The sequence below is a fragment of the Falco peregrinus genome, chromosome 6, assembly GCF_023634155.1.
Source record: "Falco peregrinus isolate bFalPer1 chromosome 6, bFalPer1.pri, whole genome shotgun sequence".
NCBI classification, from domain to species: Eukaryota; Metazoa; Chordata; class Aves; order Falconiformes; family Falconidae; genus Falco; species Falco peregrinus.
In genome coordinates this window covers 8,069,874-8,092,950 of record NC_073726.1, presented here as the reverse complement: position 1 = coordinate 8,092,950, position 23,077 = coordinate 8,069,874, and the positions used below count along the sequence as shown (strand labels likewise).

Below are 23,077 nucleotides of genomic sequence, written 5' to 3'. Positions count from 1 at the left end.
TTGCTTAATGGAAAGTAAACAGGTCTCTGCAAACAATTGCAAGGGTTTTGAAACTCAAGGAGGGGCTGGAGGAAGGCTTGTTTTTAACCTGCAACAACTGCTTGATAAGCTCTGAATACCAGTCACCCGTTGCAACTGTGTAAGTTTCATGTTAACATTGCTCAGTTTCCAACTTTAATTAAGAGCAATGAAATGCAATTTTACTGTTTAAGATTTACACAAGTAATTACATGAAGACACAGTTTTCTTTTCCTAATTTGATACTCAAGGATGAAAGTTGCAAGCAGTTTTGACTTTTGGTTTAACTTTTGAGCCCAAATGCACATTTCAATGCGAGAGGACAACTGAAGTATAACTGAGCAACTTACCAGCTGGTTTGACTTTTACCAGAGAAAAACGCGCTATAAAGGAGCATGAGACAGTTGGACTGTTTTCCCTGATCTTCCCTATATAACCCATGCTGCTACTGAATCAAAGAGGAAAGGCTGGGGTTTTTTTTGGTTGAGACTATAGATGGAGAAATACATTATTTAAAAGGCACAACGTCCAAATTTCATTATTTGCATTATCCCTGGTGCCAAAGGAGACTAAGACTGGACTGTAACAATGCGAAGGATCTTTATATTATACTCTGGCTTTGGAGCCTACAGAGTTTATGTTTCCTACTGTCTGCATACAAGATCGCTTCAAGCCCTGGTAGGAAGTGCTAATTACAAAGCTGCCAACATGAATTTACATCACAGATTAAAAAAAAGTGCTCTTTTATTTTCGTTGTCCTTTTCCTTTTAAGAGAGAAACACAGCAACAGCTGTTGCGTTTAGCTCTGATATTAAAAAAAGGCTTCTGTGCTTGTTTATGAGGTCAGAAGACCCCCAGCTGTGGCTGCTCTGGTTGTTGTGAACACGTATTTTTTTGGCTACACGCATTGGAACAATCCACAGTACCTAACATAAATAGATAGATGCAGTAACTCATGCAATATGCAAGTGTTTTGCAACGTTCTTTCCTTTGATAGGACATAAATAGAGAAAACAGGAAAGACACATTATTGCCCAACTCTACGAGTCAGGAAGCCTGCACTAAGACACTGTGCACACACACAAGCAGACTAGCCCCTAGCCACTGCATGTGTTCCTGCATGGATGCAGATTGTATTCTTACAGGGGGTGCAAGCCCACAAATTCCCCATTACATCAATAAAACAATTCCAATACACAATTACCACACAACCAAGATAATAGCCTATGAATTTGTTCATTCAACTGGACGCTGGAAACACTTTTTACTATTGACAACATACTGCCATTCTAGTTAAATGTCCTGCTATTTTAAAGTCACTTTTGTGCTGTTTCACTGTGCCTAGCTTAAAATTACTTAACTGGGTGAAACTGAAAAAATCCAGGACAACACTTGTTTTGCACACACATCCCAGACTGCTGCGTCAAACAGGAAAAGATAGAAACCCACACTTTTCAGCCCAGATTTTTCAAAAACCTCCCTCAAGGCCTGTCAATTAGAAACTACTCAGAAGAAAAGTGGATGAGAACTAAAAAGAAAGACCAACACACTAGGATGAAGGAATGCAGCTAAACAGATCACACAGTCAATATCAAAAACGAGTGCTCCCTAAATAGCTGTGATACAGATGCAGATCACAGGAAGAATAATAATAACAACAACAACAGTAACAATAATAATATTATTATTTAAATATATTAGCACAGCATTACGAAGTTAGACTTGTGTCCTGCAAATGCAGCAACTGTTAAACCAGAAGGATTCCTGCTGATGTCAACAACTGCCCAAACATTGTGGAACTGAAGCCCTCAATACTCCAGCTGACAAAAAAACCCCAAACCTAACTGCCTAATAGTACTCTCACCTAGGTCAACAGTATGAGGTTCCCAGCTGGTGAGAACACTGGGTTTGGCTGCAACTTGACAAATTGCTCTTAACGTAAACCTTTAATTCTGACTGTGGAAATCATACCTGCTTTATAGCTTGTTGAAGTTTTTCCAGATTTATTTCTTTGGCTTCTTTTAGTAATGTCTTTTCATCCATCTTTAACATAGAAACTCTGTACTGGCATAGTTCCACTACAACTACATCAGGCTGCACTTCTTGTATTGTCTGAAAAAGATGATTTTATTTACACCAGTTTAGGAAGCAATCAACAACCAGTATCAATACTTTTATTAGAAAAGGGACCTAATAAAAGTACATTCCAGCAATCATCTCCCAGTGAAAAAGACTGCTCTAAATAGCTACATATTGAGAAAAACAGTAAGGAACATGACAGCTAAATGCTTTAGTTACTAGATGCTTTGGGATGGGAAGGTGGAGAACACATTGTGCTGGGGAGGGGGGGAATAAAAACTTAATGTTACACTTCTCAGATTCACAAAGTTTATTTGACCATACTCCGATTATTTCCAATATGAGTTAGAATAAGCTTTGTAAGAACCAGGGTTGATGATTCTGGCACAAGATTCCTCCCCCTCTAATGCCCGGAGAATAAAGCCACTCCAAACTGAATGCTTTGCATGAGGCAAAGTATGAAATAGTTCCTACTTTCACTAGATGTTCGGACCTATTTGCATCTTGGAAACGGAACCCAAGTTTGGGGTGGCATGGTTTTACAGCTCAGTATTATACAGCCAGGGCACAGGAAACCTATAAACTGCAGTTTCGGCTCTAGGCTTTGCATCTTCTCAGCACATCCCCATCACAGTGAGTATGCAAGAACCACAAGCACACACTGTCAGTGTGATGTGATGCTGTACCATGACAGGCAAGGTAAGCTTCACTAGTGAGACTTCCACTTTTAACGCTGGCACTGTATCTGTGTTTTTCTTTAAGGACAAATAAAAATAAGATGGGAAAGCAATGTATTGCTCAAAAAACTGAGATAATGTATCTGCCTCTTATTTCTCCCCACAGCACTGCTGGCCCTTCAACAACTAACACAAAAAAAAAAAAAAAAAATCAAAGTCTGGAGGTTACAGCACAGAACCAAGTCTGAGAGCTGGACTTCATCCTGCAAAGTTGACAACATTATAAACATGCTGCTGAAGGGTTCCCACTTACTATTTACCTTCACTACATCTTTTTTGCTGCTGTCACTGAAGTGGGCTGTTCCAACCACATATACTTTAGAACCATCCTCTGTGTCAAGCTCAGTCACAGTGCTTGGTAAAGTAGGTTTTTTCTGCCTCTTCTTCATCTTCATCTCCAGGAGAATTTTAAATGCATCTGCATCAGCTATAAATGTAAATAAAAACAGAAAAGAAAAGTACATGTGACTATAAAGTGCAGATATGTAAAACAGAAAATAAAAATGTCACCACTAAACAGCAGAGCAGAGCTAAAAGGCCATTGATTTACCACTGTAATCTTACATTCAGTTCTGAGGCTACATCATTGAGAGTGCCACCACTGGAGAGGCTGCCTCCAAGCATGGGTCTCAGTCCAGGTTTCCTACCCTGTGGACACTGGGACAGGTTGTCCACGCAGTTCAGTAAGGGAAAGAGAGAAGCTGTGTGGCAGGTGAGGTGGATAGAGAAGCAAAGAATACTTAGAAAAGGTATACACTAAATATATTAAAAAAAAAAAATAAAAAAAAAATAGAGCATTTCTTTAGTTCTAGAATCAAAGCGTTCCCTCTTGGGATTTTATCTGTATAAATGATAGCAACACATGTACACCGGTGTATGCTGGTAAAGTCACTTGCACATACTGGCACATATAGGATACCTACAGTACCAATCTTAGCCTTTTCTGTGATTAACACACCAAGGATCAAGATATAACTGAAAATTAAACCTTAAGAGGTATTCAGGTCAGGAAACCAACCATTCTTTCCTAGTTTCAATAACAAACATTTAAGACCAAAATGGTACGAGTTCAGCCCATCTATGTCCAGCTTGCCATGGAAAATAGGAAGATCTATCAGTTCCATCGCAGCTGCTTGTTAAATGCCAGAAAGCCTCATTAACTGAGATAGAGAAGCTTCAGTTTTACATCAATGGGAAATAATAGTAACTTTAAATGACTCATCTTTAAGCTGCAATGCATCTGGGGGGGGGGGGGGGGGGGAGGAGAAAAAAAATGGCATCAAGTAGGAAAGCAGAGTTTTGTTTCCAACCAACTCTCTTTCTCTGGCAAGCTGCTGCACAAGTTAGCAGAGGTCTCAAGTGGTCCAGAAGCCTGGAACAGGATCATAATCCCAGGGGAAAAAAAAAAGGTTAGTGAACAGTTTTCAGGCAGGATGTCAAAGACGCAGATAAATTACAGCCTCCTACCACACATTCATTCATTCGTTTCATTAATCTGGTTTGACTGTGTGGCTCTGGCCCCAGATCTGTCCCACAAATACTTATCTCACAAGAATTTTGCCAAAAAAAACCAAAACCCAAACCAAAAGCCACCCTCCAACATCCTTAGCATTTTAGCAGCTTAACTTCACAGTTAATACCCAAGAACATGGTGTGTTGCCATCAGTACAGTCTGATCTAAGACCACGTGTCTTCCAAAACAGATGGCGATGCTAACGAGGGGGTGGGGAAAACATGACTGTAAAAGGAAGAAGAGGTAGGGCTATTGCATTTGTAGCACTCTCAGTCACATAATCGTAAAAGTAGCCATAGCAGATCAACCAAAATCTACTTGCAAAACAGCAAATATCCTGCCTCCCACAATGGTCAAATGTGGATATCTAAGGAATAATATCAGAAAAGGGGAAGTGTGCATGATACCTTCCCCAAATACTCTCCTAGCCTAAAGCCATACCACCATTTATGGCTCAGATTTCCCCCAGTTGAAAGTGGTTTCCACATATTCAGTAACCCTTAAAAGGTTTCAATTTATCAAGCTTTCACCTCATATGTATATTCAGAACTGGACTGAATGTTGTATCACATGAAGAAAAACTGCTAACAGTGCAGTACCAGATGTTATAATTTAGGGACATAATCAACGAAAACATTCTCAGGAGCAGTTATGGTTTTTATTAAACCAACTTCTATACCCAGAGGAAAAAAGCAACAAAAAATTAATCTGCTTCTTTAGGTCTGAATGCTTTTCCCATAGCTTTGGTCAAGGCTCTGTTTGCTCCCATGATTGTTAGTTCTGAAAGCTGCTATCCCTAGGGATTATTCAGCAACTCCAGCATTATATTAATGTTGCCGTTAAGAGCTAATTTGCCCAAAGGTGGTTCAGAACCTATCATTTGCCAGAAAACACAATCTGAATGTTCCTGTTATTCAAAATGAGCATTGTATATATTAACATTACAATGGTATATGACAAACACAAAGCAAATCCTAAGAAGCCTTTGTTTTCTCCTCCAGAGAAAGAAATGTCTGTCATTATCGGATCCTTACCACTAAAAGGTAAGGACTGATACTCTTCCTGGGCTTCAGTAAGACAGTTTTGCCTGGTACATTTCTATTCTAACATCCTGCAGTCTTGGCCTTCATATCAAAACACTGTCATGCTAGCATGGGCAAAGTATTCCACTTGGGACAACTGATTCAACATCATAATGCTACATGCCAGATGCTGAAGCAAACATGTATTCATGCATCTCTGGCTTAGAGAGCATGACTAAGCTTAAGACAATAGCTGAGTATATCTATTAAATCAAAAAACATTTACTTTCTTCTGAAAGTGTGGGAGCAACAAATTGACAATTGATATGTCATTGCTCCTTCCAAATTTGGTTTACACAACTGGGCCTTTCTACAAATCATGAACAGCTGAAGTCAGATATGACCTCACTTGCATCTCCCTTCTGTGCTAACACCCACATCCTCATTAGGTAAGGAAAAGGCATGGTTGTTTAGCTTAACACACTTCCAATGTGATACACCCTCCCCAGTCAAACCAGAAACATACAGATATTCTGCGATACACTTGACGTTTCCTTTGGGCCATCTTCTGGTGCATCAGAGGAGGACATTGGATCTGCAGCAGCCTGTATGAAACAAATTCAAAAAGAGGCTGGAAATTACAATGAAATGCTTTAATACATCTTTCCCCTTGTGAGTTTGCTCGATTTGAACCTACATAAAATATTCAAGCAAGTAAATAATTTAAGCAAGTGTCAACAGTTCAAAGCATCTGCAGTTTTACAACTGTTTTTCTCCTAGCTGGATAAGTATGAGAAAGTGCACATTAAAAACTATTTCATGCCTATTTTAAAAGGCAATATATATACCTGACATGGAGTTTTAAAAAAATTATCTGATTTTAGAATAAAAAGAAAAAAATTTACCTCTAATGCTACCATAGCATTTTCTGTGTTGAAACTAGAATGTGCACTGATTATTATACCATTGCCATTTATAAGGTGACAAATTTGCCTCAACTAGCAGTCACCATTAGTCTGAAAAAATTAATCAGCACTCACAAGAATACACACATCCATTCTAGAACAGTCTGCTCAAGATGATTATTCTGTTGGAATAAGTGTAAGGAAATTACACAATATGGACATCCAATCTTATAAAGTTTATGTGTATGTTGACTTCATATACATCAAATCAAAATCAAAAGGATGCATAGCATCTGCATAGTTTTTTTCTCTAAAATATCTGAAGGTAACTGAAAAGATTCCCCAAGACTGACTTTTAAATATTGTCACTAGAAGTATGAGGCAGGTCTTTGGCTAACAAAACCTTATTTTTAACTAGCAGGCAAGTTTTAAAACCTGTGCATAGAATTCAAACAATCCCTGTCATCCAGCCTGTGTCATCCAAGCTGGAGAGACAGAGTTAGTGCAGAAAAGAAAGACTTAAGAACCAGGGAAAGCTCAACTATAACCTATTTTCAGGCAACTACAGTAATTCCAAGTTGAATCAGGATTATTACTGGGAGAATTTGGAATTCTTGAACAACATTAAGTCAAAAAGTTAGAGACAAGTGAATCTATCACCATTCAAGTACCTTCCAAACTAAATTCTTGTTTTACCTTCTGTAATTCAAGTACATTCTGAATGTAGGTACTACATTCAAGTACCTTCAAACTAAATTTTTATAAATCCAAACAAAAGTATTAGTGAGTCAGCAAGCAGAGCAGACAGCCGAGCTCTCCTGAAGGATGTCAGCTTTTTAGCTGGAATGACTGGTTTACTTTGTACTTTACCTGGTAAGATTTAAAACAGGACTGTACAAAGCCCATCTAATCGTTAAGAGATTTCAAGATTAATTAATTTTTTCTTGCGTTCCAAGCTGCAATTTTCAGGTAATAAATCCTGGGTGTCTTACCTTGGCCCCACTGAAAGTAAGGCAAAATTTGGAATACATTTCATGGGAGTAAGACCAAAAAGTACACCAGCTTTACAGTGCAGTTTAAAACATTCACAGCAACATATCATCCTTTCACTATAAAGCAAAAGTCTGTTCATTGACAACTGCAAACTGCAATTACACCGCAAATTGCAATTACATTCACAAATCTAATTTAGCACCAGCGCAGCTTTTGATCACAACATATGGCTTGACTCTACTGCTTGCATACATAACTCCAGTCACAAAAATATTTTGGAAAAATGTATCCATCTGTAACATATGGAATTAATCCTGTCACTTATGCTGGCTTTGTCATCGTAACATTACAACATTGCAGTGGGAAAAGCACTAAGCACCGCATTAAGTATCTGCCATTCCTCTTCTGCACCCCGCCCCCGCCTCAAATTAACTAACAGGACACACAAACCTACATTCTTCTATCTCAGATGAAAAAAAATCTCCTGAGCTTCTTCACTTACTACACCAGAAAAAGGTTTTGAGATACATGGATATGAAAGGAGAAGAAAAGGAACAGCAAATGCAGAAAAATGCACCTCAGCTTAATTTGGCAAGGAAACCTGTGTACTGTGAGATCATTTGTATACAATCAATTTGTGTCATTTACTCACAAAACAGTTTTTCCTCCTCAAGGTTTTTCATAGGTTAGATTATTTTCTATAATTCCTCACTGGCAAGTAGGTTAACACAAAAGACCTTTTTTAGCTTTTGTAATTGGAGGGAAAGGACCCTGAAAAGAAGAACCTAAATGTGGCCAAAAAAAAAAAAAAAAAAAAAAGCATTCAGCCCGCCCACCCCAAGTTTTAAAAGGGGTCCCACACTGGTAGTCTCAACCCTCCGACTCAGTAGATCTTCCCTGAGGAGGAGTGGAAGTACATGGCTGATTCAGTCTTGACCTTCCCTGCAATTCTACTGAGAAACAAACTTCAGATCCAAGCCCTACCTCAGGCTGTTGCTCCTCTTGCATCCCTGCAGTGTAGGCTTATTTTCACCAACCACACAAGAACTGCAAGAAGTAAAAGGAATGGAAGAGAATTAAAAATTAACGGCATAACCCAGGATATTCGTTCAGGAGCTGGGGGAGGCGAGCAGAAATCACGTGTCTCTACAATCTCTAATAAAAACTGAATAAAAGTGGCAAACTAAAGATGCACAATTGCCACCTTTTCAACTCTGCTTCTGTTAAAAAAAAGAACAAACCAAACCAAACAACCCCCACCACCCACATCAGTAGGGTAGAACTACCCTGTTTTAATCCGGTTCTTTGCTTGGCTCTAAGTACAGAGCATAGTCCTGTTTTTGCACACACTGAGAATATCTTGGTAAACAAGGGTGGACTTCACAGGAACTCAGAAATTTTTTTTCTCTTTTGCTGTCTTAGATTCTGCAAAATGCCTTTTTCCTCTAGATCACTTGTAAGTAACTGATACAGGATCACTGTCAAAATGGTTTCAGCAATAGCAAAATTCTTGCTCAACTAGATCAGTAGTTCTGTTTTGTCCGAACAAACTACATCAAGACAATTTTTAGGTGAATTTTAGAGATTATCTGTATTTCCAGGACTTCACTGCTACAAAGAACAGGAAAGCAGCTGTGGTCTTAATATCCAACTAGAGCACCACACACATTATTATCTGATCTGCACCATGTTATCATGCACGTATGTTTTCAAATATGTCAGGGTCAGAACATCAGTAAGATCATGCCTGTGTGAAAAACCCTGGGAATGGTTTCCTGTCTAGTTGTAAGATTCCTTCTTCCATCCGTATTTTCCAAGTCCAAAACTCCTCCCTGAAGCTGACAGCATGCTATGACTTGAGTTTGATGCTAAGAGGCTTGCACAAGACACCGAACACGTGACTTGTGCACATTCTGCTTATTCTTACTGCTATCCCACTAAAACTGAAGCACTTGAAAGCGCTGCTCCTTCACCATGGCATTTTAGGTTGCCTCCCACTGACCTGTTTCACAGTACGTGTGAACACTGTTGTATTTTATTAGGCTGGAGAGCAGTCCTGACAAATGTATTCGTACAAGTTCGCAGCCTTGCTCTGAAGAACAGAGGGACAGGTTCAGCTCCTGCCCTCCACCCAGGTGAGGCTGAAGGAAAGCAAGCTGGCTGGTGCCTAGGTGACAGCATATTCCAGCACATGAATGTCATGAAAAAAAGGCTCCCCTCCTCCACTTCCCCAAATGCAACAATCTCCTCGAGTCTGATTAGCACTCTGCATCCTGGTTTCTTTGTTTTCAAGTTAGTTGTTCTGCTTTCTAGCTTTGCTTAAAATATGTTTCTATAAAAAGCATTTGCCTGAGCAGCGTGAAGCATGCAAGTGTAATTCAGACAGTTGGCATACCTCCCTCTGCACAGATACAGCAGGATTTCAGCAATTCATGCCTTCGCGTTGTCCACTGCTAGTGGTTGGCCAGAGAACCAGAGATCACAACTGCAGGCTGGGCAAGCAAAATGCAGAGTGGCCGAGAGCCCGGCTTCTCTGTGCTCCTTGGAGCAAAAATCCCACAAAGCCCAGGAGCCCCATGCCTCGAGCAGGCACCAGCTACGGACACAGCTCCTGAGCTGCGAGGCAAATACCTCGTTAAAACAGAAATTACACACTTCGAACAGTCCAAGAGGTTCAGTAACAAACTGTTTATTCAAAAACATGCAAGAAGTCTGCACAGGCAACGTAAGTACTCCGTTGTTTTTGCTACAATGCATAATATACATTTAAAACCAGGACCATGCCTTCCCTCCTTCCAAGAAGTCAAAGAAACTTGGATGTCAGGGTAAACTGAAAGAGCAGGCGAACCGAACTTCTCTTTTCTGCTTCACTGTTTCCTCAATTTACACGTGGTGTGGACAGCTGCAAATAAGCACAGCAGAAGCACAGCCCCAAGACCTGCAACCTCCGTGGGGACAGAGCAGCCCACTGACACCTCATCCCAGACAGCCTGGCCAGAGCTATCTGGTGGCCTCGTGGGCTTAAGTGAACCCAGCGCCTGTTTTTATCCAGTCCTGTGTCTCTGAGAGACTGGTTTAACTATTTGTTGACTTGTGCAATAAACCAGACTAGAGAGCAGATTCAGGTTAAAAAACAACCTTTTTTCTCCCCACCCTACCAAGGCATTTTAAGCTCAGATGACCAAACAGCTGCAGGAACAACTGTGGTGGCAAAACTGAAGAGACTATATAAAGTGGAGATGCTGAAACCAACACTGCCCTCTGAGAAAATATTTGTCCAACTCCAGCATCAGTCAGGCGTGCACCAATACTCTGATGCTCAGCTCTGGGCTTGGCTCTCAACTGGTTCATGTGCAAAATACTAGTGTTTTTCTGCCAGTGAATCATCTTGCCCTAAATGCAAACTAAAGTTCTAAGCTTGGTTAAGCCTGCCAGGGTTTGAAAACATGTCTCTTTATCTATGGGAGTGCTCTTAAAAATAGTAAACTGCAAGTTTCAGTTATAGACTTCTTCAGAAGCACAGAGTGATTTTTCCACCAAATGACATTTTAGAAAACCTCATCCCATTCTCACTACGGGGCAAATGTTGTGTCTGACATTGGAGAGAAATGTTTATTCACATAAACTAGCACTGCTTTTTATCTGACCTCTACACCTTTGGAGAAAGTAAAGCTGTTTGCTCAGTGTGGTTCACAGATTCACCGTAGCGGGGTTCCAGCCTCTTCAGGGAACCCACAGCACAATACCACAATGGTCAGATGAGAGACTGCGCAGCACATTAATAGGCAAGTCTGCCAGTGCTTTCTCTTCTAGGAGATCTTGTTCTCAGATGCTGAGATCTGCTCCAGATCCACTGAAGGTGAAATGTTCCATGCAGAAGACCTGGATTTTATTTTTAACTTAGAACACGACTGGGAATTCTAATTGTTCAATCAATATTAAGAATGTTCTTAAACTGGTTGTCAACAAACAACTGCCATGAAAATCCATGTGTTCAAGTCCTTGCTTAGTGTGAGTAACAATAGGCACAAAGCACGTCAACACCAGAGTACAGACAAGACTGGCTACTCAGCATCCTCATCGACAACAGTGGAGAAAGTATACATATTCTGAGAACTAGTCAAATACCTTGGACTCAAGGCCTGACCTAGCTCATCCACATGGAAAAGTTGCCGTCCCTGTACATCAGTGTATTCACAGCAGACATCCACATCCCATAATACTTGTAACACTAATCCTGAATCCTCTGAGAGAGGACTGAGCATACCTTGCTGTTACACAGACAAGGAACTGAAGCACATGAATCTGTACGCATTTCCTCCCACTGCATCCAACAGCCAGAAGAGGTGCTAATTCAGAACAAATCCTGGCAAGCACCTGGGCAACTTAAATCCAAGCATTTGCAGATTTCTTAGAGCTTGATTTTTCAGTCTTATGGGTTTGGGTTGTTGGTTGTTGTTTTTGTTGTTGTTGTTGGGTTTTTTTGTTTTTTTTTTAAATAAAGGTAAACTTCCTAAAGAAGTGAGACAAGGTAACAAGGCAGAGCTTATTTGCCTGTGCTTGCTAACCCATAATGAATTTTAAACAAACCTGGCAGGGAGGTGAGTCTCACAGTCATCCAGAGGTGCAAAGCACAGCACTGCTCCTCCAGGAAAAAAAAAAAAAAAAAAAAAGACTACTGAAGATTACAGGGGGTGGTGTGTGTGAAAGAGGATGTTGGCAGAACCTGACAGGGAACAGAAGGAAATTAAACCCCAAGTTGTAAAGCCACAGGCAAAAGAAGCTGTTCAGACAATTACTGTGTTCCATAATACGTACACCACAACATCTCATAACCTCAAGTTCTACTTACCATGGGATCTGGCACAAACATGTGAAACCAATCAAATCCCTCTCCCAGCTACTTCAAAGGCCTGTTAAGAGGCCCTCATGAGATAAATCACATAATGAAAGTCTCAGATATGACAGTGCATTTCTTTCAGACAAACTGGGGGATACAGCTTCTAGATGAGAAGATGAGAGACTATAAAGTATTTCTGTTCTCTTATCTGCCAGGAGACTGTCTTAATCTGGCATTCATTCTTCCTGCTAGGAGTGCCACCAAGAAATTTCTGGGAGCCAGAAGAAACGAGGAGGAGGTCTGATCTGGCTCCGTATGACCCACCAAGACTGGGGTTTTCCCCTGGAATTTTCTTGAAAGGACTCCTTGATGACTGAAGCCCCAATTCAATCACCTTTTTTCCCCAGCAAGTGCAATTCTTGCGCTTCTTTCATCTTTGCTAGTCCTAGGGGGCCTGCCATTCACTGGGTGATTAAAAATTGTTCATGTGTACACACGTGAACAAGTGAAGCCCTTTCCCCAACTCTTAAGATAGGTAGGCAACCAAACAGCAATTTTTGAGACCACCCAATGAACTGGAAGCTGAAAATTAAGCCATTACTCATCTCGCTGATAGGCACTTATTTCCTTTCAAGGTCATCTTGTCCTGACAGCACCAGCCGGACAGCCATCCACACTGACAACAGCAGTGAAACAGGGGCAATACTTTTCACCTACACTCTGGGGATTATTCTCTTCCCCGCAACACAAGTTCAGAAAGGAACACACAGGTAAGCACATGATCTTAGCAATACTTATCCTGCACAGTGGCTGACAAAAGCAGAGTGAGAAAGACCTCCCTGCTGTGCTTTTGGCATCAGTCCTCCAGCTTTCCCGATGTGCAACAGCTTCAGCAGAGCTTCCTCTTTGTGTGAAATCTGCTTGTGAACTACTGGCTCGTTTAGCATACTGGGTAATCTTAGCTGACCAAAGTGTTTCGGTCCTAGCTGCATACCGAGGCATCTGAAACTCCCTTAGCTCACAGTCTCAAGGCAACAAGAGGTACACTCACATCACAGGTCAGGTGTTCTAATAAGGCAAGTTACAGGCACTAAAACATGAGCTACCATTAAAGAACAAATGCTCTTTCTCATTTTATCTCAACTAGGTAGGTTAGTGAGTAAATTCAACCACAACTCAGAGGATGGATGGATGGGCAGTTCATTAAGATGTCCTCCTATGGTAAGGCTGAATTTCTTCCTTTATTGTCTTATCTAAATTTGCTTCCTTCAGACAGTGATTTAACTGAATCAATAAAAAAGCTTTTTTAAAAACTCTCATTGCTCCTACCTACAAAACAACCTAGTCAGCTACTCTTTAAAAATACTTTTGTTGTTTTCTTCTGTCTGAGCTATACAGAAACTCAGAAGCAGCATTTGCTTTCCTCAACACACTGACATCGCAAGAGGAAAAAAAAAGTTCTCTATAGCCTTATAATTGCTCTGTATTTTCTACACGCTGCAGCATGCACATCAGAATAACTAGTAGGAAATCAGGAGCCACCAAAACTACCACAACTTCTTTCACCTTTTATTGAAATGGAAAGTGTATGATTCTTATGTTTGACACCCCCCCACCCCCCCAAAAATCAAAATGCATGTATTACTGCTTTCAACAGTTACAATACTCACTACCATTGCAGAAGGTATCATCTCTCAGTACTTGGAGTACTAAACCTCCGAGATGGGATTGTATGTACTTCCCTTTTTACAAATAAGGAACTAAGGTGTATGAACCTGTTGTTTGGTATCTAAACAAAGTAGTTTGGAGGCTGCTGGACCTTTCAAAGCATTTCAGTTCTGCAATGTGAATCTTCCTTTTGTTTTTAATCGCTGGCCCTTCAGAAGATCTCCCTGTATCTCCCCAAGACAGCACTTCCTCAGTCACATGCCAACATCATCCTTGTTACCCTAGAGTCACTGTGGGAAAGAGAAGAGGTAGGCTAAGGACTAGATTTGATTCAAGAGCAAGCTGTCAAACAATCAAGTGAGCGTTCTCCAGTGAGAATACAGCACACCTCACAAAGGTAATGCTGTAACTGAGCCAGAACTGACCTGCACTTGGGTGTAAGCCAAGGCACATGCAAGTGACTATTTCATCAACAGCCTCCTGACCCAGCTCTCTAATACCAGTATCCCTAGCTATAACACAGCCTCCATCCTCTCCAGCAGGAGATGCAGCAATAAAAGTTTACTTACATCTACATGCACTAAGTGTGCTGTGTTCCTTTTATCCTCTAAACCTGCAGTTTCACCAGCAATGGATATTTGGTTTAGCTGGTACAGCCTGTGCGCTTCAGATTCATCTTATGCGCTACATAAGCTCATGTCATTTGAATGCTGCTACCAATTAACAGGACCACTTATTTTATGTAAGCAGAAGAGGCACATCAATACTTCAGAAAATACAGACACATCTTTTCTCCCACTGACCACTGCACTCGTTACTCACTATCTGGAATACTTAACAAAGTATCTTCCATGCCTAATGTTTAACCTACTAACAAGGCAAAACCAAACCAATGGATATTCAAGTATGTCTCAGCACCGTCCTCTGCAAAGGAAGCAGAGTATTTAACATTGACCAGGCTTCTTCCACACTTATGCACAGGAATCTTATAAACATTCACAAACAATCATCAGCTCCAAATAGTGTCTCTTCTCTGTTTATAGACAGTTCATACTCAGAAGGATGCAACAGCTGAAACCTGACTGCCAATTAATGCAAAATTCAGAAATTGGAATGTATTTCAAAACCATCACCAAGGTGGCCTACTGTACGTATTGCATGTATCTCTTTGACACAACCCACGCCTTTGAAACTTAACTGAGTAACTGGTTCTGTGATCACAGATGGTTGTAGATCATGGCTCTGGTTTCTCATGACTCAGAAGTTCATAAATTTCAAAACACATTTTTACGCTCTGAGCATCAACGAGGTGTTCCTGCAATACAAACTGTGCTGATATATGCAGCCTAAATACAGGTACCTTCACATTGGAGCCAACATCCATTTGCATACTTTGAAAGCTAAAAGTCACAGGCAACTAAATTAACTCTATTTGAAAGGGAAGTGTTGGAACACTAGAATATCTGGCCTGGGACACTGATGCACTGCAAATATGTTTATCAGTGAAAGAAAAAAGGGTATTCTTATACATGTTTTGTGCTTTTAGAAATCATTGCTATTACACTGACTAGGGCTACTAGATGAAATGAGTAAGTACAGGTGAATCAGGATGCTAATGCAGAGCACAACTGAAAACAAAGGATCGGTCAAATCCCTACTGTTTTACAATTGGTCAAATCCCTACTGTTTTGAGACTGTGAAGTGGTTGCTAAATTTAGAACACGGGGCAGAAAGACCAAAGAGACATGGGCCCCATGTCTGGCCAGCCACTCAGAAACTCATGCTGGTTTACAACCTACACACCTGTCCAAGTCATCTTCCTATTTTATTCTAACAAGAGTCACGGGAATTTAGTGGTGATTAGGAACTGAAATAATTTTATTAGACTCTCCTGCAATCAGCAGACTGGGGTGAGATATCCACTCCACACATCTCCCTCCAGGCCATTCAAAACTATGAACCAAGTCATAGTTCTGATTCTGGGGAACCCTTCTGCAAAGCAGAGTAACAGTAAAAGAGCATAGCTGCTGCATGCAAAGTGTCTATGGAGTTCTACCAGAAGCACATTCTCCACTCTCTGTTCATAACCTACAAGCAGCCAGCAAATGAGATGCGTACAGAAGTTTTGTCATGGACAACTAACTAGTGGCTTGGAAGATACCTGACTGTGGTCCACAAAACTGTGGCAGAACTCTTCTTAAACCCCACGTTTATTTCATATGTCAATGGCTGTCTGCTGAGATACGCAGAAGCTGGGTGTCGAGTACTGGCAAACACTCACCTTCACTCATTATGAACACTTTCAGATGCAGTCCTTACAATGATAGAATTGGGACTTTGCAGGACAAGATAATTTTGCCCAACTGCCAAACACATTATTTATCAGTGCTCTTCTGCCTGCCCCTTCCATCCTAGACTCCAAACAGTAGCTGGGAGCAAGATGATCTACTTCATTACCTATGATGATCATTACCTATAACGATCTGAATCATTACCTGATCAAAAAGCTGAAAACATTTGTTACATGACACGGGCCTATGTGCTGGCCACAAGCAAAGACACACAGCTCTACTGTAGCAGGGAACTGAAGAAAGAGGGTCAGGTTTCGAGACAGACCTGAGAGACAAAGCTGCAGGAAAGCAAGCTAATTCCAGCCTGGAGGGCTGCAGACACAGGAACCCTATTTAGCACTAACTGTTCAGTCTACAGACACATTCACACTAACCAGGAAAGTCAACTTGCCTGCAACTCCATCCAGCTGCTGCACCACTCATCTAACGTGTAAAGCACCTGAGCAGCTCAGTAGTTAAAACCAGATCTTCCCTCAAAAGATTATCTCTGTTTCCATTGCTATCCGCTACCCTCCAAAGAAATGAGAAAAGCCCTCAGCAACTCCTGATCCTGGTTCCTCACACACAGGCCTTCTTCATTGGTTACCCTGTAACTAGCTGCCTTACCCGTCCTTTTGAAAAACGGCTCCCAGTTGCACAACACTTGATAGGATAACACATCCTACCAAGGCAAGATCAGGATCTCCAGATGTACCGAACAGGTAACTAGAGTTTTCAACTTCATCAGCATTCATGTTGCTGTGCTCTTGCTCCCTCTCACAAGCATGCACACCCTTCCTGCACAGACGCACCTCTACACATGTGCGTGACTTTGCACTGTCCGTACAGACAAGGTTATTTTGCAGACAGCCTGCAGGGCTTAACCACTGGAAAATATGAACTCCTGGAGCGCCAGTGTAGTCTCTTCTGCAGCCTGATATGTGGTGTCATCAGGACACTTAAACTCTTGTATGTGGACATGCTAAGTCCCTGCATTCCTCAGTGATTTCAATCAAACTGCACAGCATGTCAACTAGACATGAGAGGGGGAAAGGAAGGAGACAGAAGGAGAAAAAGAAGTGGAAAGGAAGACAGCTTGTCACCAAGTGCATGCATGTTTTCATACAAATCTATAAACTGCAGTTATTATTGAAGTTATATGCCCCCGAGTCACTTCGCAGGCAGGAAAAACTCAGTCCCACTCACAGAGTTTAAAAGTTCAAATACAGAAGCACAGTATTAGCTGTGTTTAGTATTAGCATTTCACATTTGAGTGGCCCTTTACAAAAACCTTCATAACCGAAGGTGTGACCTCAGGGATTATTCACATGGGAAACCTATTTGCAAAAACCCATCTAACAAGAACCATGACTGACAGAACATATTGGTGAGATCTTGTACTAAATTGTCTTATGAGAGACAACTGGTGCAGCTAACCAGCATGGACTGTCCCTCACAGGACAAGGAGAGCTGCAGAATCCTTCCTACCTACTGGCACTGGCTGGCAAAGCACATGCTGCGATATTATTTCAGACAGCTGTAGCTACACACCACTCCCATTAAATCTGGAGCACACTTATCTCTGGCCTGCTCTCATTTTTTCATTTTCTAAGACCACCCCAAATCTCTTTCTTCACTTTTCCCAAGTAGCAAATAGGAAAAAGAAGATGCTTTCTGGGAAGTACTATTTAAAAAAAAAAAAAAAAAAAAAAAATCACATGACTCTTCCACAAATAAGATGCCAATACCACTGGTTTATTCACAGCTGTGGTGCTGGCAGCAGCAATGTTGCATCATATTCACCATATGGAAGAAAGAATGCACTGAAAAATAAATGTAACTCTCCTAACACTGAATTGAAGAATATCTGAGTCTACAGCTAAGAAAACAAAGAGTGCCAGACACTGCGACAGCTGACAAATTTATAATCAGCAACTCAAAGTCACTGAAACTTGAAAGTCTACTGAAAGCCACAAACAGCAGGGCACAAACCAATACCACAGCCATAACCCAGTATTTTCAATTAATAAACTCATATAGCTTAGGATAATTAAAGATACATGTGTTTTTCCCCTACTCTAAGGTCTACTCCCTGCTACGGCAGAAAAACACCTGAAATCTGTTTGGTTTTGTGGCTTGTTGTTTTGGGTTGGTATTTTTAAATTATTTTTTTTTTGCTTTACTCTGTTACCCTTCCAAGAAGGAATATGTGCATTAACGAGCTGAACAGTAGGTGCGCTGATACACATCTCTACAAAATGGAGAAGTGAAGCCATTCCAGGCACCTTTGGTATTTTTTGGGACTACTACTGACACCACCACACATGCAAGGCAGCATCTAAAGCACATCTCCTTGCTTTTACAACTCAGCAGCAACCACTCTGTTGCTGTTGCAACTTTCTGCAAAGTTTTAGCAAACAAAAACACTTTCTTCTGAAAGCCAGCAAAAAATAAACACCTTTGTTGTATGGATACCCGAGCACAGGATCATCAGTACGTGTATTTTCCTCAAGAGAAAAGCTCAGGCTACACCTGGGTCACGAGTTATTTTCGAGAGCTTGGTTAATGGGAACTATTTTTAGAGGTGAATTCAAAATCCTTATTTCAGTTTACTGCGTGTGATGCCTAATATGGACAGTCTGAAAAAGTCACAACTGTTCAGAGAGACCAGAAAAAGAAAGAAGACAAAACCTGCAGGTCTTCGCTTTTCTCTTCTCCAGCTCACCCTCACAACCAAGCCCACCACCGACCCCACGCCCTCACCACGGGAGCCCCCGCGGGCGCACACGGCCGGCGGCGCGCTGCCACCCCCGCGCAGCCCCGCACCAGGGCACGGCCACAACGAGGCGAGCGGAAAGGTGCGGCCGCTGGGGAATCCACTCACGGGTCCGCGACCTTAAACACGGCCCCCCAAAAAAGCGTTTCCCCCGCTTCCGTGCCCGCTTGCCCCGGGCCTCCTCGCAGGGCTCCGGCGGGGAGGGGGCGGGCAGCGGTCTCCCAGCCTCCCCCTCAGCGGGGATTTACACGAGCCTCCCCGCTGCGCGGCTCAGGAGCGGCGGTCCCGCCCGGCGGGAAGCCGCCCCCGCCCGGAGAGGGCCCCCTCAGCCCGCAGGGTCACCGGCGGGGCAGCACCGAGCCGGCCCCGGCCGCCCTTCCCCGCGCCCGCCGAGGCGCCGCCGGCAGCGCTGGGGTCCCGCCCGCCGCGGGCGCGAGGCCCGGGGACCGCTCCCGGCGGCGCGAGCGGCCGCCTGCCCGCCCGCACGGGGCGCTGCCCGACGGCGCCTCCGCGCCGGCCACCGGGAAGGGCAGGGCCGGGCCGGGCGTACGTGAGGGGACGGGCGGCGAGGGCAGGCGGCCCCGCCGCTCACAGCCGCCTCCCCCTCCCGCGGGGCCCCGGGCTCGGGGAGAAATGCGACAACACCCCAACCCCATAACCCCCCCCCCCCCCCCCCCCCGCCGCCGCTGCTCCCCCTCACACACGCCCGCCCCGGGGCTCGGCCCCAACATGGCCCCGCCGCCGCCCCCCGGCCCGGCGGGAAGCGGGGCACCGCGGCCGCCCCCCGCCCTCGCCTCGCTCACTTGCCGTGCTCGGCGGCGGGGTCGGCGGGTCCCGCCGCTGGCCGGGACGCTGCGGGAGGAGGCGTCAGCGGCGCCGCGGAGCTCCGGCGCCAGGGGCACGCCAGCCGGACAACATGCTGCATTAGTCATTCATAAAGGGAGGCGGGCCCGGCGCCGCTGGGCAGCCTGGGCCTTGTAGTCCGCCGCTGCTTCCGGGCCCCGCGGCGGCGAGGGGCGGCGGGCGGCAGCGGGCGGCAGCGGACTACAGCTCCCAGGGGCACGGGCGGGCGCACGGGCCGCAGGGCCCGGCAGCCGCGGGCGCTCGCCCGCCTCCTGGCCGCGCCGCGTCCCGGGCCGGCGGCTCTGCGGCCCGGTTTGTGTGCCGGCTCGTAGAGGCCGCTTGGGTCTGTGCCGGTGAAGGGGCCGCCCGGGGGTACTGGCGTCTCTGCGGGATCCCCGGCGCGGGGAAAGGCTCGGCGGAGCGGGGAGCGTGCGGCGGCGCCGGCAGCGGGTGCCCGAGTTCCTTCAGCCGCCCTGGGGAGCAGGCGGCCTTCGGGCGGGGAACTGAACTGCGGCCGCTTTGAGGCGGCGGCTGCCAGGGCAGCTGTAGCCGCGCTGTGGAGCCTCTCGCACCCGACCCGGGCCCGCCGAGCTCGGCGCCGGGGGGACGGTTTGGTACCGACCTCCCAAGGGCGGCCCGGGCGGCTGCTTTGGGTGCTGGCCGCCGCAGGCGCGGTGGGCCTGTGTAGAGGCATCGGGGGCAGGAGAGCACCCTCGGGCCTGGGACTGCACGGGGTGTGGGTCGTGGGTCTAGCGGAGATGGAAGACGCAGGGAGATCAAGCTCCGCCATCTCCAAACCCGCTTGTGAACGTACTTGCTCTCTGTGCAGCCCTGCTGCTCACCGCTGCTGTTCCGGCATTTGCTTTCTCTCTTTCCGTGGACATTTCCTCTTCTACTGGAGAATAGTTAATGTTTTACCTACGAAACCTGAAAAATCCGTACAACCTGCTCAAGCAGAAGCGGCATTCAATGATGCTTTAGATTACTCAGCTGACACATACAAGTATTTTATTGGTCAAGAAAACTTTGTTTCAAGAAAATGTGTCAAGAATCAATTATAGCTACCGATTATTTTCTGAAACCATCTCTGTCCCTTTTCCTGCTTCTCTGTTCTGTTTCCGATAGGTTCAGCAATAGTAAGGCTAAAACATCTGTTTAGTCTGAGCACATTTATTATATAAATACAGTTTCATTAGAACTGACTTGAGGGTACATTTTCTGATCTTTTCTTAAACATTTTATGCCATGGCCAGGATTAGTTTAGGATTGGGCTGAGCTTTGGAAGTACGTGGTATGTAGAAATCAAGTACAGGCATGTTGAGACAGTTGGGAATCTCACTTCCCGTTTCATGCCATAATAGCTTCAACTTTCTGTAAAAGCACAGAGCAGGCATTTCGTACGTGAACATTGAAAATACATATAACCAAGTAAAGGTATAAGCTATACAGACCTTCGCTTCTGGGAAAAAAAACCCAAATCATCCAGGGTCTGACAGATACAGAAGAAAAATCCACTTTGGGCATTTTTATCTAGTACTGTACACTGATTTCAAATACCTTTCCCCCCCCCCTCTTTTTTTCCCCACAACTGGTGGGTGAAGGTCACTGAGAGAAATGGGACACTGTAGTGGGCAAGAGCAAATTGGTTGCTGCTTTTGGGGATTGCACCATATGGTTTTCTTGGCATCCAAGGACATCCCCCTTCTGAGTACTGCTGCTTCCAGATGCAGCCGCTCCTTGTTGACCACACCTGCTTGCTTCTGAGTCTGTTTCTAATCCCACCTCTTCTAGGGATTGGCCTTGCCCAGCCACGAGCTTTCCATGGCACTGGATCCACCGTGGGGCTGTAGCGTGGCAGGTAGCGAATGTAACACTGTGTAGCATTGGCTAAGCAGCGTGTGACAGAGGTCCCACTGCTCAGCAACCTGAATCTTAAGCCACAGTAGTGTTCCTTACACAGCCAGTCTCATACATTTTATCTTCTCTTACTCAGATTTGCTCAACTACCAGCATGTGCCAGGCTCATGCTCAAGCACCTGTTACGTGCAGTGTAATGCACTGGGTTCAAGCTGTAGATCCTGAGTGACAGTCCAGAATTTTTTGAGCTGCAGCATCCCCTGCTACACCAGTGCTGGTGCTTTGTGCAAACTTTGTAAGCTCCTTGATAGACTACAGATGTGGCCCCAAGCTTCCCACTGCTGCAGCTGCAACGGTGCAATAGTTTTTGGTTAGAACTGGGAAGCACTGCCTTAGCTTGCAGGAAAGCTCACCTGACCTGATCAGATTGGCAAGCCCACTGCTCTGCTTATGGGAATACTGTGAATCTTGCTAGCCTGTTTTTCCTTTAGCTCATGATGCTGCACCCTGATTATGTCAATAGTGTTGATGCTTTCGTGTATGGTTACCTTCAGGGAGTGTTTCCTTTGCTGGCTTAGCGAGAGCTGCAGTGGTTGAACATACCTTTACAAGGACCAAAGGAAGATGCAGGTACTCTACTGACATGAAACAGTGTGGCTGCAGGTTCTGCCTGCACTGTTTCAGCCTGGTCTGTGGTGCACAATGCTTCTGAAAGTGGAGAGAAAGCACTGAAATGGGAGGAAATTTATCAAACTGCAAAGACCTTGGCATTTCCGTGTCCGGTGATCCCAGGGGCGCAGGGCTCTGCAGCTCTGCTGGGGGCAGATGCGCTGGTATCATTAGAGGTGCTCTCTTGCCAGGACTGTGCCAGTGATCCTACTGACAGCTGTTGGTTCACTGCAGGAGTGTGTGTAACTGCAAATTGTGTTCCAGTGTTTGGAGAGGGTTGTGGTAATTGAGTGCCCTATTAATTAGCAATTGCAAGATGGGTCACTGGTGTCTGCTAAGTGGTCTAGTGTAACATAAATCCAGTTCTTAACATTTTTCTTTAATACTTTGTGTATCTTCTTCTTTAAATGTCACCATTGACATGGGATTGTTTTCAGGTCAACGGTAGATGCCAGTAGTGAAAAGAGGGCTTGGCAGGTGGTTCACAGATTCCTTCAGCATTTCAACTCTATTTAAAATGCTTTTTTTAAAAAAAAAACAAGAACCTGAAACTGAGCCTCACTGAATAGTTACCAGCCACAGCACAGTATAGATGAGGTAGTTTTATTGTGTAGAGTCAGAATTTTCCTTATGCACATGACACTACTCTTAGGTGCAGGTGTTTCCAGGTGGGGCAGGGGCAAGGAGGGGAGTTAAGTGCGCTTCTGCCAGCCCTCTATCCTGCCCTCAATCCCTCCGTCATCCTTCCATCCCATCCTCTCTCTTCTTTCTCTCTTTCTTGACAAGTTATTTTTACATAAGGTTTCTTAGGAACTGATAGCAGTGAT

At 44.2% G+C, this 23,077-nt stretch overlaps 1 protein-coding gene across 3 annotated transcripts in view; it reads right to left on the bottom strand.

The window, feature by feature from the left end:
* Nucleotides 1-19,812, bottom strand: part of TRABD (TraB domain containing) — a 34,549-nt gene extending 14,737 nt beyond the window's left edge. Inside the window, exons 1-5 of one of the 3 annotated variants that reach the window (XM_055808446.1) lie at nucleotides 19,689-19,812; nucleotides 8,252-8,314; nucleotides 5,896-5,974; nucleotides 3,095-3,261; nucleotides 1,990-2,130 (exon numbers count right to left, since the gene is read on the bottom strand). In XM_055808446.1, coding sequence (XP_055664421.1) covers nucleotides 1,990-2,130; nucleotides 3,095-3,261; nucleotides 5,896-5,974; nucleotides 8,252-8,275 — 411 coding nt within the window. In that variant the 5' untranslated portion in view covers nucleotides 8,276-8,314; nucleotides 19,689-19,812. Of the gene's footprint in view, nucleotides 1-1,989; nucleotides 2,131-3,094; nucleotides 3,262-3,398; nucleotides 3,536-5,895; nucleotides 5,975-8,251; nucleotides 8,315-19,684 lie in introns of those variants that run through there. The other 2 variants (XM_055808448.1, XM_055808449.1) reach the window with 2 other exon arrangements.
* Between the last annotated feature and the right edge of the window lie 3,265 nt (nucleotides 19,813-23,077).